The sequence below is a fragment of the Pseudorasbora parva genome, chromosome 3 (assembly GCF_024679245.1).
Source record: "Pseudorasbora parva isolate DD20220531a chromosome 3, ASM2467924v1, whole genome shotgun sequence".
NCBI lineage: Eukaryota > Metazoa > Chordata > Actinopteri > Cypriniformes > Gobionidae > Pseudorasbora > Pseudorasbora parva.
The window spans coordinates 21,368,466-21,384,834 of record NC_090174.1 but is presented as its reverse complement, the minus strand read 5'-3'; the positions used below and the strand labels follow the sequence as shown (position 1 = coordinate 21,384,834).

The window sequence follows — 16,369 nt, the reverse complement described above, 5'->3', positions numbered from 1 at the left end:
AAAACAATGTGCCTGGGTACTTGTAACACTGATTCCAGGTATCCTGAGAGGATTTTCAGGTTGTCGCACTCTCATTCAGTTACGATTAAAGTTATTGAGTCTATGCTAACATAAAAACCTAAATAGCTAACGTCATGTACCAGTGTCAAAAACACATAAACGAAGGTCTATATTTCAGTGCCTCTCCATAGGCAACTGGTTAAATGTAAATTAATTTAATCTGTGGAACATGAACAATGTTGATCCTGGATGTTGTCATCTGCAACCGTGTCGACCGTGACATGAGGTTTCTCCGCTTGCATTGTGATCTGTAAACTCTCACTTCCAAAATAATCTTGTTACCCACCGTATTTATTTTAAAATCTTTTATATAACCCTCCATGGCATATTTAAGTCCCACTTGAATGATCATCGACGAGAGGTGGTCCTTCTGAGTCCTAAAACATCTTGAAACAAGGTTTTCACACCGACAGCTGTCATTGTAAGATAGATAGCAACTCCTTTGGTTTGTCTGCATTAGCAACAGTAACTAAGAGGAGCAGGGCTTACCGATAGGTCAGTTGTCAGCTGGTTGCATTAAAGGGTTAGTTCACCCAAAAATGAAAATTAGCCCATGATTTACTCACCCTCAAGTCATCCTAGGTGTATATGACATTCTTCTTTCAAACGAATAAAAGTTGAGTTATATTAAAAAAAGTCCTGGCTAATCCAAGCTTTATAATCGCAAGGATTGTTACTCTGGTTTTGAAGTCCATAAAAATGCCTCTGTCCGTCAAATAACATGCTCCACACGGCTCTGGGGGGTTAATAAAGGCCTTCTGAAGCCAATCGTTTCGTTTGTGTAAGAAAAATATCCATATTTAAAACTTTTTAAAGTAAAGTTCCAGCCAATCGCTTTTGGAAAAGCGCTGAAGGTGCCTTCTCGGAATTCAAGATGCATATGTGATGTCTGACGAGCATAACTGGTAAAGTAAGCCTTTGAACTGCAGAGGCACTTTCAACACTTTCCATTAACTGAATACGGAAGGCGATTGGCCAAAACTTTACTTTATAAAGTTTTAAAAATGGATATTTTTCTTTTCTTTTTCATTTTTCACAAATGCATCAATTCACTTTCAAATGCATTTATTAAACTCCCAGAGCCGTGTGAAGCACGTTATTTGACAGACAGATGCATTTTTATGGACTTCAAAAACAGAGCAACAATCTTCAATTTGCCATTAAAGCTTGTAAGAGCCAGGACTTTTATAACTTTTATTCGTCTGAAAGAAGAATGTCATATACACCTAGGCTGACTTGAGGGTGAGTAAATCATGGGCTAATTTTCATTTTTGGGGGAACTAACCCTTTAAGGACCCAACCTGCATCATCTATAGTTTTGTGGCAGAACTTTGTATTATAGTGAGCAAAAAAAAAAAGAAGAAAAAAAAAGTAACATTATAGAAATAGCTACTAATTTCCTTTTCTTTTGGTATTGTCATTGTATAGTTGTCATTAGGATGATTATCAGGATTCCCATTGTGGCAGGTGGTACTGATGGGTCTGGTGGGGCACACAAGACAGACTTACTGTACAGAAAGAGACATGAGGATGATCTGATCTGGAATAGACATAGTGAGTATGGGGAGGATGAGTTTGAATGATGTGATTAGGAGGGGTACGGGGAGTCGGTGTGTGTGTGTGTGTGTGTGTGTGTGTGTGTGTGTGTGTGGGTGGGTGGGGGGGGGAGGCTTCTCTGTGGGAAATGACAACTTCCTCCCTGTCTGTCTGCAAGCGGAGACCGGTAGACAGTAGCTTGGCTGAGTCTATGGCACTGTGGCTCCGCTCCACCACACAGCAGAAGCAGCCCATGAGCTTAGCACCAGCCGGGAAAGTGTTTTTATGTAGGCGTTCCCAAACTCTGCCACTCTCTTCCTGCTGTGACTGAAGGGAAGAAAGGGGGAGGGAGGAGGAGAGGAAGGAGGAGAGGAGGGATGCAGGAGCACACCTTACCCTCTTTACAAGGCACATCCTCAGAACACACCATTAGAAACCACCACCACCAGCACCACCCACACTGTCCAAGCAGCACTCAGCTCCAACACTGCCCCTGGACTGCAGGTAAGGGCAAATATTTACTGTGTGGCTGGCTGACTCTCTCTCTCTCTCTCTCTCTCTCTCTCTCTCTCTCTCTCTCTCTCTCTCTCTCTCTCTCTCTCTCTCTCTCTCTGTGTGTGTGTGTGTGTGTGTGTGTGTGTGTCCATTTCGCTGAATAGAGCTGAATGTTTTGGGAAAGAGCATGGGAAGCCAAGCAGACTAGACACTTGTTCCACAAACCCAAACAAACAGTGTTGACTGCTCTGCTGATGCAAAGAGCTGGATGACAGTGAAATAAAGTGAAAGTAATGGTCACCAAGGGGAAAAAAATCATGTGATAGTAATGTGGCACTGTATTTTTTTAAATTAAAAAAAATAATAATTTGGTCCAGCTGCAGAGAACAGCTGAGGCTTACTTTAAGTCCAAAGCAGAAAATTAAGACATTTTTTTTGTATGATAAATTCTGCAATAAATACATGAAAATAGGGTTGCTCTTGTATACTACTTGTTATTGAAAAGTCTACTTAAGTTGAAATATTTAGCTCTGATTAGTCTGTCTTGTTTTTTGAAATGTCCATAGAAAATTAATGTGTGGTTTTGATAATGTGTAAGGCTAGAGGAAAACTAATATGATATTAGACTTGAAAATAGCTACACACATAAATAAATCACCGTGGATGATGAATAGATGAAGGAAAACCACAAGAAACCAGTGAGCAGCTCGAGGGTGGACAGCATCCAAAGCAAATGAATGAGAACGATGGAGCCCTAAAATGTACAGAGATATTGTGGCCATCTAATGATCTAGAGAAATTATTAGGTGGAGTGATTTAACTAAAATGAAGAAACAATTACCTAATATCTATTTTTCCCCCAAGTGGCATGCGCAAGGCTCCGTACGTCAATTCAAAAGTTTGTTTTGTGTTTCAACTTTTTACTAATTTGTGATAATGACCAGCTGACCGTACATTCTTTTGCTTGATAGACTACTTACCAAATAAATATGTGAAATATTGTTTAGAGTTAATGTATAGCTTCTGCTGAGAAAAAAACTTTTACAATGTTTTTGACTAGCAACATGATGAACACTTAAACAATTTTACAATAAACATTGATGAAACATCCTAGGTCACTTTCACTACAGTTAATAACTGAGATGAGAGATGACACCAAGTGCGTTTTCATTTTGTAACACAAATATTACTGTGTTTACTAGTAATTTATACCCATGCCGATACCAACTAATCCAAAGTCTCTCTCACATTAACAGGAAATAGGTTGATGTTAAACATTTAGGTAGATAAAGAAATCAAAGCTTTATGCCCAGTAATAAATGTTATTCCATAAATTCAGTTTGGGTCACAAATATGTATAAAATAAATGAATTAAAAAAAGAAAAAAAGAACTGTATAAATTCCATAGCTTGAAATCCCTTCAAAATAAAATCTAACAAATCTGACATGAAATCTGACACATGCATAACCGTAAATGTGCATTTTATTTGCTCGCAATAGTTCAGTTTCATCTGCATAAATGTGTCTCAACACTTGCTGCTGGTCTCTGGCTGTGAGTTTACCTCCACCTGTTTGGTAGAAAGCTGTAACATTGATTTTCCGCTTGAAGGCGGTGGACGTGAGAAGGCTGCTGAGAACTGAGGAATCCTTGCGTCTGGTCCCTGTGACCAGAAGCTCTTCCAGAGAAGGATGAGTCTGATTCCAGCTCACAGACAGGGCTTGCCCCCGCAAATGGGGAATGGCCCTGCTGTCTGTCTGCTGCCAGGGAAAGAAAAACACCCCTCTTCCCTTGAGCGGAGGCCCCTGGGGAGGGGAGGGGAGGGGGTTAGCCTGTGTTTACTCTCTTTCGTGGCCTGGGAAGCTCAGAAGAGGAAGGTCTGTCTCGGCCGTTGCAGCCTCACAGCATGGTCTGGGTCTGTGGGAGACGAGTGTTTGGCGAGCTGGCGGTGCTCCAGCTGTGTCTGGGGTGGATAATGAACTCCAGGTGCTCCAGTGGCTAGTTTAAGACACCTGTCACCAATATTTAGTGCCAGGAAAAGCCAGACTGCAAACAGAGTGAGATGATCTGTTTGCTTACTTTAAGGAGCCTACCTAATTGGAGGTGCAGGTCTGATGAGAAGTCATAAGGGGGAGGAGAACTGGAGAAGTGTGTGTGATTGGTGATTTTTGCCCACTTTTATGGTCTTCTTAAATATCTGAATGTAGCGAAGTGTGTGTCCTTGCATCACTGGACACTTGAATACAAGCTAGAGAAACTCATACATACTTTCATTGTATTTCATGTGTTCCTGTCACATGAGCTTCATGCCCATGCAAACTAAGAGGGCACATGTTTTAATATTTTTGTCCTAAGTGGATTTTGAGTGCAAAAAATAGCAAAGTTTTGCATCTTTAATTCACCCAAATAGAGGTGATATGATCCTATTTAACGATAACAATATAGCCTACATATTGGCAAAAGTATTGGGACACCCCTCCAAATCATTGAATTCAGGTGTTCCAATCACTTCCATGGTCACAGGTGCAAAACATCAAGCATCTAGGCATATTGACTGCTTCTAAAAACATTTGTGAAAGAATGGGTCGCTCTCAGGAGCTCAGTGAATTCAAGTATCGTCCTGTGATAGGTTGCCACTTGTGCAATTAGTTGTATTTATAACAAAGTGGAAGCAAATGGGAACAACAGTACCACGTAAAATCACATGCAGGCAAACAGTCTGCTGAAGTCACCAACTTTCTGCAGTCAACAAATCTCCAAACTTTGTGTGACCTTCAAATCAGCTAAGGAACAGTGGGTAGAGAGCTTCATGGAATAGGTTTCCCTGGCTGAGCAGCTGCATCCAAGCCTTACATCACCAAGTGTAATGCAAACGTCGGATGCAGTGGTGTAAAGCACGCCGCCACTGGACTGTGGAGACATGTTCTCTGGAGGGACAAAACATGCTTCTCACTCTGGCAGTTTGGGGATGGCCCCTTACTGTTCCAACAGCAAGGTCCATAAAGACATGGAGGAGCGAGTTTGGTGTGGAGGATTTTGACTGGCCTGCACAGAGTCCTGACCTCAATACGATAAAACAATTTTTGGGATGAATTAGAGCGGAGACTGCTGAAAGCCAGGCCTTCTCGTCCACCACCCCCATATAAGAATGGGCAAACATTCCCATGAACACACTCCTAAACCTTGTGGAAAGCCTTCCCAGATGAGTTGAAGCTGTTATAGTTGCAAAGGGTGGGCCAACTCCATATTAAACCCTTCGGATTAAGAATGGGATCTCATTAAAGTTCATATGCATGTAAAGGCAGGCATCCCAAAACTTTTGGCAATGTAGTGTATATCCCAATATCTATTCAATATTCTTTTGTCTTTTTTAAATAAAAAAATAAGAACAAAGCAAATTACAATAAACAGGACAAATACAATAAATAGAACAAATATAGCATTTCAATTAAATTATTGTCAATTAAATATTTATACAAATGTAATAAATTAAGATCAAAATTAAATAAATGGAATTAAAGTTTTTCAGGTAGGTTTATTTAACATATAGTAAGACATATTACAGAAATTGAATAATCAAATGTAAAAATAAAATACTGCATATAGTCTTCACTTCATTTTTTTTTGTTGAAGATATCATTTTTCATACACAAGTTGGGTTTTATTAGGACTCTCCATAGACAATGATTTTTAAAATATTTTGTATAATGTACAAACTTTACATTCTATCCCCTATCCCTTAGGAACATTCTACATTTTACATCTGTTTACATAAATGTTTATTTTATTTTATTTTTAAACTATTTTTGTATACCTGTCCACACAACACAGGGAATACATATTCCATGTCTTTTCTTTTGTCAAATGTTCATATCCTACAGGATGGGGATCTGGTCAAGGGTCCAGTATGTGGAGAGCAGTCTGGTGCTGCTTGGTCTTGTAACGCTGGCTCTGTCTCTGGGTAATCTCTCAAGCAGAGGACAGGTTTGTAATGTACTGACAAGTTATTAGCTTTTAGGCTATATGATGATGAATCAACCTCATTTACATCATAGAAGCAAACTACAGAAAAATATTTTAATATTTTTGTAATACACACACACACACGCGCACACGCACACACCACTTTCTCCTCCCATTGGAAAATAGTCATTCTTCTTGTTTTTATCATAAATCTTACTATTTGTTTGTAGTGTTAATTGTAATTATATATTTTTATAGATTATACAATTATAAGAAATGTTATAGTCTGCTCTAAGCACAGATGTTGGTCTCAAATGTTCATTTTCTAAATGAACTCTTTATTTTCCAAAGGAAGAGGGTGTTGCCTCTAACAGTCTAGAGGACGGGCTGGAGGTGATCACATACTGGTGGGGAGAATGGACAAAATGGACCGCCTGCACACGTACCTGTGGAGGAGGAGTCATGTCACAGGAGAGACACTGTCTAAAACAAAGGTCAGTGATCCTCAACTTATCATATTACATGTTATAATACTTAGACATTTATTATAGAAACATTAGGTTACTGTATATAATGCTGGTAAGATTTAACGGCAAGATAAATCTTATGTGAAGAACGTTTGCACAGGGTTTCCCTGACACTGCTGCAACCTTTCAAATACAGCAACTAATTGGTATGGAAGCCCATTTGTGCCACATAAGAAAAGGAAAGCCATGCTTTGGTAAAGCATAAAAAGTTAGACATAAAAAACGATGAGATACTAAGTAAAAATTATGACATAAAAAGTCAAAATTATGGAATAAAAGTCAAAATATAAGAAAGTCATGATTTTTTTTATTGATATTAATTATGAGATACTAAGTCATAATTGTGTGAGAGTCATAATCATGACATTAAACAATCAATGTCAAAGAGATACGAGATTAAAGAACAAAATCTTAAGACCAGGGGATCCATTGCAAATTTTACACATTTCGCACTCGTGGGTCATAACCGGGTTGTAAGTGCTGCTTCAAAACGCCAAAAAAAGAAACAGGAGCGAGAGACAAAAAATAGAGAGTAGGCAATTTATTGAAAACTGCATTTAAACTCAAACAGGCCGTTCATCAGCTGATCAAAAGTTTAAGACCATAGCCCAAAAATAAACGCACAACTAAAAGTGTCAAAAAAGAACTCAGTAGTGAGTAGCCCCACCGTTCTTGTTGATCACTTCAAAAACTCGCTTCGGCATGCTTGATGAGACTGTTTCCTGGAGGCTTGTGGGAACGTTGCTCCATGTGGTGAAGATGGCTTCATGAAGGGCATCCACGGTCTGGAACTGACATCCATTTTTGTAAACTTCCCTTGCCATCCATCCCCAGATGTTCTCAATGGGATTTAGATTAGGGGAACACGCAGGATGGTCCAAAAGAGCAACGTTATTCTCCTGGAAGAAGTCCTTCGTCAGGCAGGTTTTGTGAATTGCAGCGTTGTCCTGTTGAAAGACCCACAGACGGGGCCCTCGGTCAAGAGGGATGCCCGCTGCAACAGATCCACATAGCCAGTCGCCGTTTGATGCCCCTGCACAACCTGAAGCTCCATTTTCCCATTAAAGGAAAAAGCACCCCAGATCATGATGGAGCCTCCTCCACTGTGCTGCGTAGAAAACATCTCAGGTGGGATCTCCTTGTCATGCCAATAACGTTGGAAGCCATCAGGACCGTCCAGGTTAAATTTTTTCTCGTCAGAGAATAAAACTTTCTTCCACTTTTCAAAGTCCCAGGTTTGGTGCTCCCTTGCAAATTCTAAACGGGCAAGTTTGTGTCGTGGGAGGAGACATGGCCTTTGAAGACGTTTTTTGTTCTTGAAGCCCTTCTCTAGCAGATGACGTCTTATGGTTATTGGGCTGCACGCTGCAGTCAGCATCAGTAAGGGCTTTAATTTGGGTTGAGGATCGACCTGTGTCTTCACGGACAACCCGTCGGATCCTGCGGTTCAGTGCAGGTGAAATCTTTTTGGGTCTACCACTTGACTTTTTTGTCCCATAACTCTCAGGATTTTTTAAGAAATGTAAAATGACTGCGTCCAACCTCAGCAGCAATAGCGCGTTGCGACAGACCTTGCTTGTGCAGCTCAACAATCCTGCCACGTTCAAAGAGAGAAAGTCTTTTTGCCTTTGCCATCAGGAGATCTCGACAGTATGACTGCTTGAAGGACAATGACATGAAAGCCATATTTTTGTGCAGATTTGACCTTTTTATGGCTATGGTCTTAAACTTTTGATCAGCTGATGAACGGCCTGTTTGGCATTTTGAAGCAGCACTTACAACCCGGTTATGATCCACAAGGGCGCAATGTGTAAAACTTGCAATGCATCCCCTGGTCTTAAGATTTTCTTCAGGAGTGTATAAAGACAAAGAGATATGAGATTATTATCATTATGAGATATGAAGTCATAATTATGACATTGTAGACATTAGATTTTTTCCATTTGTATTTGTTGTCTCATCGTTTCTACTTAGAATCTCAAACTTTTAACCTTTTATATAAATTATTATTATGACATATCAAAGCCTATTTTTTGTGTGTGTGGCAGAAATGGGTTTCCATAAGTTAGCCTGCTGAAATTCAAAGCTTTTGTTCCACCTTTCTACTATGTTCTGAACCATTTCTATTCCTTAAGCATAAATAAAAATTTTTTTTATTAGGTATTAAAAATGAGAGAAACTTTGAGAGTGTAATAAATGTCCTGTTGTATTTAACTGCTACTAAACGAAAACAATATACATTTCTTTCAAAGAAAGAAAACAACAACTGGTAAAGACAACATGACGTGCACAGGCAATGCAAAAAAGTATCATCTCTGCAATGCAAAGGTCAGCTTTCCTCACACACATACACAGTGCATTTGGACAGTCCAACAGAAATGTATCCCAGATGCCTAACTTGACAGCTAGCCTCATGTTCCACCCGAGACTTAGTGTAAATGCATAGTTTGCTCTTTTCAGTCTGTTTTAAGGTCGCCTATTTTTTAGTGGCAACCAAAAAGCAACATTCCGTTGTATTCATCTAGTGTATTTCTGTGAATTACAGGAATGTCCTTCAACAGGAAGGAGCTTCAGAGAAGAGCAGTGCTGGTCATTCAACTCTCAGGTTTACAATGGAAAAAATTACCACTGGAAACCTCTCTATCCTGGTATTAACTTTTTTAATCAACGATGCTGTGCTGTGAAGGTCTCATTTGTGTTGAAACAATGGCCCCTGTTTATATTCCTTTAGACGACTACGTTCATATCTCCAGTAATCCATGTGATCTGCACTGCACCACCTCTGATGGTCAAAGACAGCTGATGGTACCTGCACGGGATGGAACGTCTTGCAAATATAGCAACTATAGGGGCGTGTGTGTAGATGGGAGATGTGAAGTAAGTGGTGTAAGGCCCGCTGGTGTAATCGTTGCAACGGCGGCTTATGATTAGCGAGTGGAGGTTTCTTGTGCATTTGGTCTTTCAGTGGGGCAAAGTAATTTAATTTCAATCCTTCATCTGACTTCATTTTAACATGACCTCGAATTTAAGTTTGAATGCCGTTTGGTTATTAGGTCATTTGTATAACAGTTTAACTACACATTTGATTATTCTGTTTAACTCTTATTAAAGTCATTCATTTACACATTCGAGTCCTCGAACCGGCCACTATGTAGACTCCAGATCACAAACTCGCCAATCCGATCGTTAACCACAGTCAGTCAGTATGCGTATCGCTGCCTGTATGATAGACATCTCTGACTGGATGAAGGAGCATCACCTTCAACTTAATCTTGCAGACAGAATTACTTGTGGTCTCAACCAACCCAGCACTTCATCAAAATTTCTCCATTCAGCTCGGTTCATCAACCATAACTCCATCCAGGACAGCCAGGAACCTTGGAGTTGTGATTGATGACCAGTTAAACTTCACTGACCACATTGGTGCAACAGCCCGGTCCTGCAGATTTGCTTTATACAACATTAGAAAGATTAGACCCTTCCTATCAGAACAGGCTGCACAACTCCTGGTTCAAGCTCTTGTTCTCTCCAGACTGGACTATTGTAATGCTCTTCTGGCTGGGCTTCCAGCATGCACTATCAAACCCTTTCAACTAATCCAGAATGCAGCGGCGAGAGTGGTCTTTAATGAGCCGAAGAGAGCGCATGTTACGCCTCTCTTCATCAGACTGCACTGTTTGCCAATGGCTGCTCGCATCCAATTCAAGGCACTAGTTCTCGCCTACAAAGCAACAACTGGCTCTGCACCAATATACCTAAACTCGCTTGTTCAGACTTACACACCCTCCAGAAGCGTGCGTTCTGCGATTGAACGGCGCCTCGTAGTTCCATCCCAAAGGGGCATGAAATCGCTCTCACGGACATTTTTCTGGACCGCTCCCACCTGGTGGAATGACCTGCCGATCTCAATTCGTGCTGCCGAGTCTGTAGCCATTTAAAAAAACATCTTAAGACACATCTTTTCCACTTGCACCTGACCAATAAAGACTAGCACTTAACCATCCAATTTATTTTTGTGTTTGTTTGTCCAAAAAAAAAAAGTTTGTGTATTGTGCTCGATTAACTGAGACTTCTTACAGCTCTTACAGGTTGTTGGCCTTGTTTGTTTCGTTGCTTCTATTGCTCTTCCCTTTTTGTAAGTCACTTTGAATAAAAGCGTCTGCTAAATGATCAATAACCAGAGGTTATGGCTAAAGCGATTTAACAATGTTGCCTACGCTTGATAAATTTAATCATTTATCAAACGCTTTTATCCAAAGCGACTTACAAAAAGGGGAGAGCAATAGAAGCAACGAAACAAACAAGGCCAACAACCTGCAAGAGCTGTAAGAATTCTCAGTTAATCGAGCACAGTACACAAACAGAAAATTTACAAACTGTTGACAAACAAACAGAAAATTGTATTGGATGGTTAAGTGCTAGTCTTTATTGGTCAGGTGCAATTTTAAAAGATGTGTCTTAAGATGTTTTTTTAAAAATGGCTACAGACTCTGCAGCACAAATTGAGATCGGCAGGTCATTCCAGCAGGTGGGAATGTAGGGGGCTACATGGATACTTATTGTTTAAAAGTATCCATGTAGCCCCCATAGTCGCCTATATAAAAACTTAGTTAAAGTTGAAACAGTCACAAGAGGTTATGACCAGTGCCATGACATGACTGTATTATCTCAATAGTATTTTATCTGGCCCCCTATAATCTGACTGCATAACAACTTAAAGTCGAGCAGTAAGTCAAGAAATCTAGAATCTCGTCAGATATGCCTCAAGCTCCATACAATCTGAGATCTAGTATGTGCTTAACAATGGTCGCAGATTTATGTAACAAAGAATACATCATGATGCACTAAAATCAAGTTTCAGAGTAAGTCAGAATAAATCATATATAAAAATGTATTATTAGTCAGGTAAATGCGTCTAGAAGACTCTCAGCGTTACAGGCTGACCTGTGTAAAGGATCGCACCCTGACCCTTCTACAACATCTTGGAACATATTAGACCAAGACAGAAACTTTTTTCGAATGTAAACATGAGTTCACAATAGGAACATGCATCAATCACGTCCTATAGACCTGTAATTTACACCTTATTGGGGACAGGAGGTAAAAACCAAATGGCAGAGGATACACTCATCACAATAAGCAAAATATCTCAAACTCTTAAAACCTTTCTTTACCTTTAGCTTTACTTCTGTGGGAATGAGACCTTTTTTATAATTTACATTAATCAATATAGATTTTAGGTGGATGAGAGATGGAGGAAGAGGCAGTGAAGGGAAAGACATGTTAATGAAGGCAATATGTGTGTGACACTAAATGCACAAGAGTGAGTTCAGAAGTTAATTTCATTTGTTTTCTCAGAGAGTCGCCTTCAGTTCTTACAGTTTCTCCAGTCTTACAGCTTATACTGAATATGGCTATATGATTTATCATTATAGCCCATACTTTTCTCCTGCATGTGATCTTAAAGGGTTAGTTCACCCAAAAATGAAAATTAATTAATTAGAGGCTTTGTAATTAATTAATCGAAATTAATCACATTTTAATTGCATATAAATATTTGACCTGAGAACAATGAGAAGTAATTTTTCACATGTATTTTTAGTATACCATTGAATAATGACTGAATACATAAGCTTAATCAACAAAATATTTTTTATTTATTTCAGTCCAGCAGACCAGTGCAATATTTGCCATTAAGTTTAGCAAAAGCCTATTTGTGATATTTGAGGCTCGATGTGCTGCGGTGATACGCAAATTCCTTGTTGTATAGCGTGCTCACAACCATGCTCTTGTCGACGCTTCCATTCTTTCGTTTTTTAAAACAAAATTTCCCATCCACGGGGCCAAGCAAAGCAGTCTCATCAGCTTCTTCGTTCCATAGCTTCGTTCATGTTCACATGCCCTGCGTCCCAATTCGCATACTATCCATCCTAAATAGTACTCGAAAATAGAATTAGTATGTCCCAAATCGTAGTATGTTGAAAAGAGTAGTCCAAAGATTCCCGGATGGTTTACTATTTCCGGTCCGAATTCACAGTATGGATCGATGGGCACTCTAACGGCTGATATTGCCCACAACCCATTGCGAGTTGGACGAGGATTCGATTAGAACTACAAACGCGGATAAAAAGCGTTAAAAAACTACAAACATGACGGATGTGCGAGTTCAACGGTTAAGTAGAGAAGTTTAGATAAAGGGGTTTGAGTGACCAACTATCAATATTTAACCTGACAAAAATATATTTATTCAGTGTTGTCCGCATTATATTTCACCCGCAGCAGCATGGAGAACTTTTGAAATGACACGTTTGGCCATTAACTTTTAAATGCATCATTATATTTAAACTTCAAACACATGAGGAGAGTCTCTGCATTAAAGACACACACATGGCAGATCAACGAGCGGCTACATTTCTCTCCGATACGGTAGGAGATTAAACTGAATGTGGAGGATTTGAACTGTGACGAATCTGACGATGATTGACAGGGCAGATAAACGGTGACGGGATGCACGTAACTAATCGACAGAGTCCGTTAAAGATGGCGAAGTAGTACGTCCGGAAGCTTGCATACTTTTCTGCTACACACTCAAAAGTATATACTTTTTCTTCACAAAAAGAGTACATACTTTTAGGACGTAGTATAAGTAGGCGAATTGGGACGCAGCAATGGTTTGTTGTTGTCGTGACTCCGGAGCGCTAGTTGGTGTTCCAGTATAATCGGTCCGTCGAAACTCATTCATTGAAAAACGTTCCGCGGTGCAAAAATAAGTGTAGTTATTTATTTTTTTTGCGTAATTAATTAACGCGTTAAAGTCACGTAATTAATTAATCTTAATTAACGCGTTAAAGTCCCGGCCCTAATATATATATATATATATATATATATATATATATATATATATATATATATATATATATATATATATATATATATATATATATATATATATATATATATATATATATATATATATATATATATATATATATATATATATATAAATAAACCTGGCTCTTCCAAGCTTTATAATGGCAGTGAATGGTTGTTTATAAAAGTGGAAGTCTATCCATCATATAAATAACTCTTGCGGATAGTGCAACAAACTCAAGCCCCTCTTCTCTTATATCAAAATCCTCTGCCATTTCTCTTTAAAAATTCTCATTTTACACTCTAATTCAGGGCTGGGGAACGTTGATCCTGGAGGCCCACTCTCTTGCAAAGTTTAGCTCCAACCCTGATAAAAAGCACTCACCTGTCTGTAACTTTAGTAATCCTGAAGACCTTGATTAGCTTCAGGTGTGTTTAATTAAGGTTGGAGCTAAACTCTGCAAGAGAGTGGCCCTCCAGGATCAATGTTCCCAAACCCTGCTCTAATTCATGACCGGTGCATTGTTTTGCTCTATCAAAACAATGTTCAAATGCCAAGGGTTATACCGTGTCCTAAAGACACACGCCGTGATGCCGAGACCCGATAAAAGGCATCTTTTCCATGTTATTTAGAGTTTTTGTCCTAACCAGCCATGACGGCGACACGCGATGAATCTATTTTAGAAACTGTTTCTATTTTTGTGCGATGTCACGGCTGGAACAGCTACACAAAACATGGCAATGTTAATTTCAGCTAGTCCTTAAGTGCTTGATTTAATGTTAAAAGTGTGTAATGTTACTTTTAAGATCATTTAGCGCTCCCAGATTTGTCATACCAAAAGTAGCAAAGGATAATTCACCTCAAATCTTGAAATTAAACACATAGAAACAAGGGTGTTCAAACTGTGAACAAACAAGTATTTTCTATGACAACTATTGTTTTATTAACTCAGTAAGTATTTTTAATAGTTCAAATGGTGTAATATTTGTGAATTTGATGATGTACTTATACATTTCCTTGTGAGTGCTGTCAAGATTTAGCCTAGAAATCTAGATTGAGAGTTGCTAGACGACACTCGCGGCAGATTAGATTTGCTGCCGCGAGTGTCGTCTAGCAACTCTCAATACACTTCTGAGCTGTAAAAACATTGTGTATAGAGTCGGTGGGCGGGGCTTAACATAATGACGGCAGATTTGCGCTTGCGTGCTACCAGTAAACATAGAAACTAGTGAACGGCGGTCTTTCAAAATAGATTTGACCGCGACTCTGGAAGACTTGGAGTTAAGCTTTTCTCTGAGAAAAGAACAAAGAACGGCACTGAAGTCATTCTTAAAAAGGGAAGAAGTGTTCTGAGTTTTGCCGACCGGGTACGGCGGAAGTTTATTAATCAACTATCTCTACTTCACCTTCGTTGCTCTGGTTGGTGTAGCGCTATCCTATCGCGTGCAGAGGGAGTTTGAAAGACAACTGTTTATCCCGCCCCTCGGATTGAGCCCTGTCAATGGTGAGTTTCCAGACCAAACATCTTTATTGTGGATCTGGCTTGTCAGGCTAGTTGCTTTTCGCTGGAATCTTATCGTGTCGCATGTAGTTAGGATATGGTGTTAGGCTATTCTTTCGCCATAAATCAATGTGTATGGCGGTCTGCCGGAAGTTAGTTTTAAATATGGATATTTTTAAATTTCTTACACAAACACATCACTTCACTTCAGAATGCCTTTATTAACCCCCCGGTGCCACGTGGAGCAGTTATATGATGGATAGATGCACTTTTATGGACTTCAAAACAGAAACAATCATATTCACTGCCATTATAAAGCTGGGAAGAGCCAGGACATTTTTTAACTCCAATTGTATTTGTCTAAAAGAAGAATGTCATATACACCTAGGATGACTTGGTTGAGTAAATCATGGGCAAATTTTTGTTGTTGTTGGGTGAACTAACCCGTTAAATTATAAGCTGTATCTTTGCAGCCCATTGGGTGTGATGGTGTCCTCTTCTCCCCCAACACCCTGGATAAGTGCGGTGTATGTCAGGGAGATGGGAGCAGCTGCAGTCGTGTTACTGGAAACTTTCGCCGCGGGGCTTCTAGTCTGGGTAATGCCAGTTCAGTGTTTTGTAGAATGGCATCCATATTCAATGATTGCAAGTAAACTCATCAAGGAATTTGAATCCTAATTAAGTGAACTCTTTCTTTGAAGGCTATTCTTTCATAACTCAAATCCCTGAAGGATCATGGGACATCCAGATTATAGAGAGGAAGAAGTCTGCAGATATCCTGGGTGAGCAACTGTACTGTAAATCATTCAGAGTTCATTCATGTTTATCCCATGTTGTCTTGTAGGAACTACTGACCATTTTTAGGTTTATTTTAAAGTGCCAAGTATAGAAAAATCAAATGTGTAAATAAAGTGTAAATCAAATGCTGGCGAAGGCTGGCCCGTGTGGTCCAATCAAACAGATGAGCTATTTTAGCTCATATTACTCAATAAGTACATTCTGGTTCTGATAGAAAGGTGTCAGAATACGCAGCACATTGCAGTTTGTTGCGTATGGTGATGCATAGCCACAGACCAGCCAAAAGCATCAATAGTGGACATGTGAGCATTAGAACTGGACCCCAGAGCAATGGAAATTGTTGTCCTAGTCTGATGAATCACGTTTTCTTTTACACCACATGGATGGCTGGGTGTGTGTGCGTCACTTACCTGGGGAACACATGGCACCAGAATGCGGGAGGAAGGCATAATGTTGTGCCTGAACGGTATATGTCCGGTTGTTAAGTCTGACGTCACGCGGCAGCGCTTCTGGGTCCAAATGCTCTATCTCATACCACAAGAAAAACAACTGTAACTGGTGTAACACTACAAAAAAAGTTAGAATCATAACCTTTTTCTCCATACCAAAATACGAGATGG

General features: G+C 39.6%; 1 protein-coding gene across 1 annotated transcript in view; it reads left to right on the top strand.

Moving 5' to 3' along the window:
- Positions 1-1,784: 1,784 nt before the first annotated feature.
- Positions 1,785-16,369, top strand: part of adamtsl2 (ADAMTS-like 2) — a 31,783-nt gene continuing 17,198 nt past the window's right edge. The window contains exons 1-8 of the mRNA XM_067438102.1: positions 1,785-2,100; positions 5,971-6,073; positions 6,404-6,546; positions 8,832-8,907; positions 9,125-9,227; positions 9,311-9,456; positions 15,425-15,548; positions 15,653-15,733. Coding sequence (XP_067294203.1) covers positions 5,972-6,073; positions 6,404-6,546; positions 8,832-8,907; positions 9,125-9,227; positions 9,311-9,456; positions 15,425-15,548; positions 15,653-15,733 — 775 coding nt within the window. The 5' untranslated portion in view covers positions 1,785-2,100; position 5,971. The remainder of the gene's footprint in view (positions 2,101-5,970; positions 6,074-6,403; positions 6,547-8,831; positions 8,908-9,124; positions 9,228-9,310; positions 9,457-15,424; positions 15,549-15,652; positions 15,734-16,369) is intronic.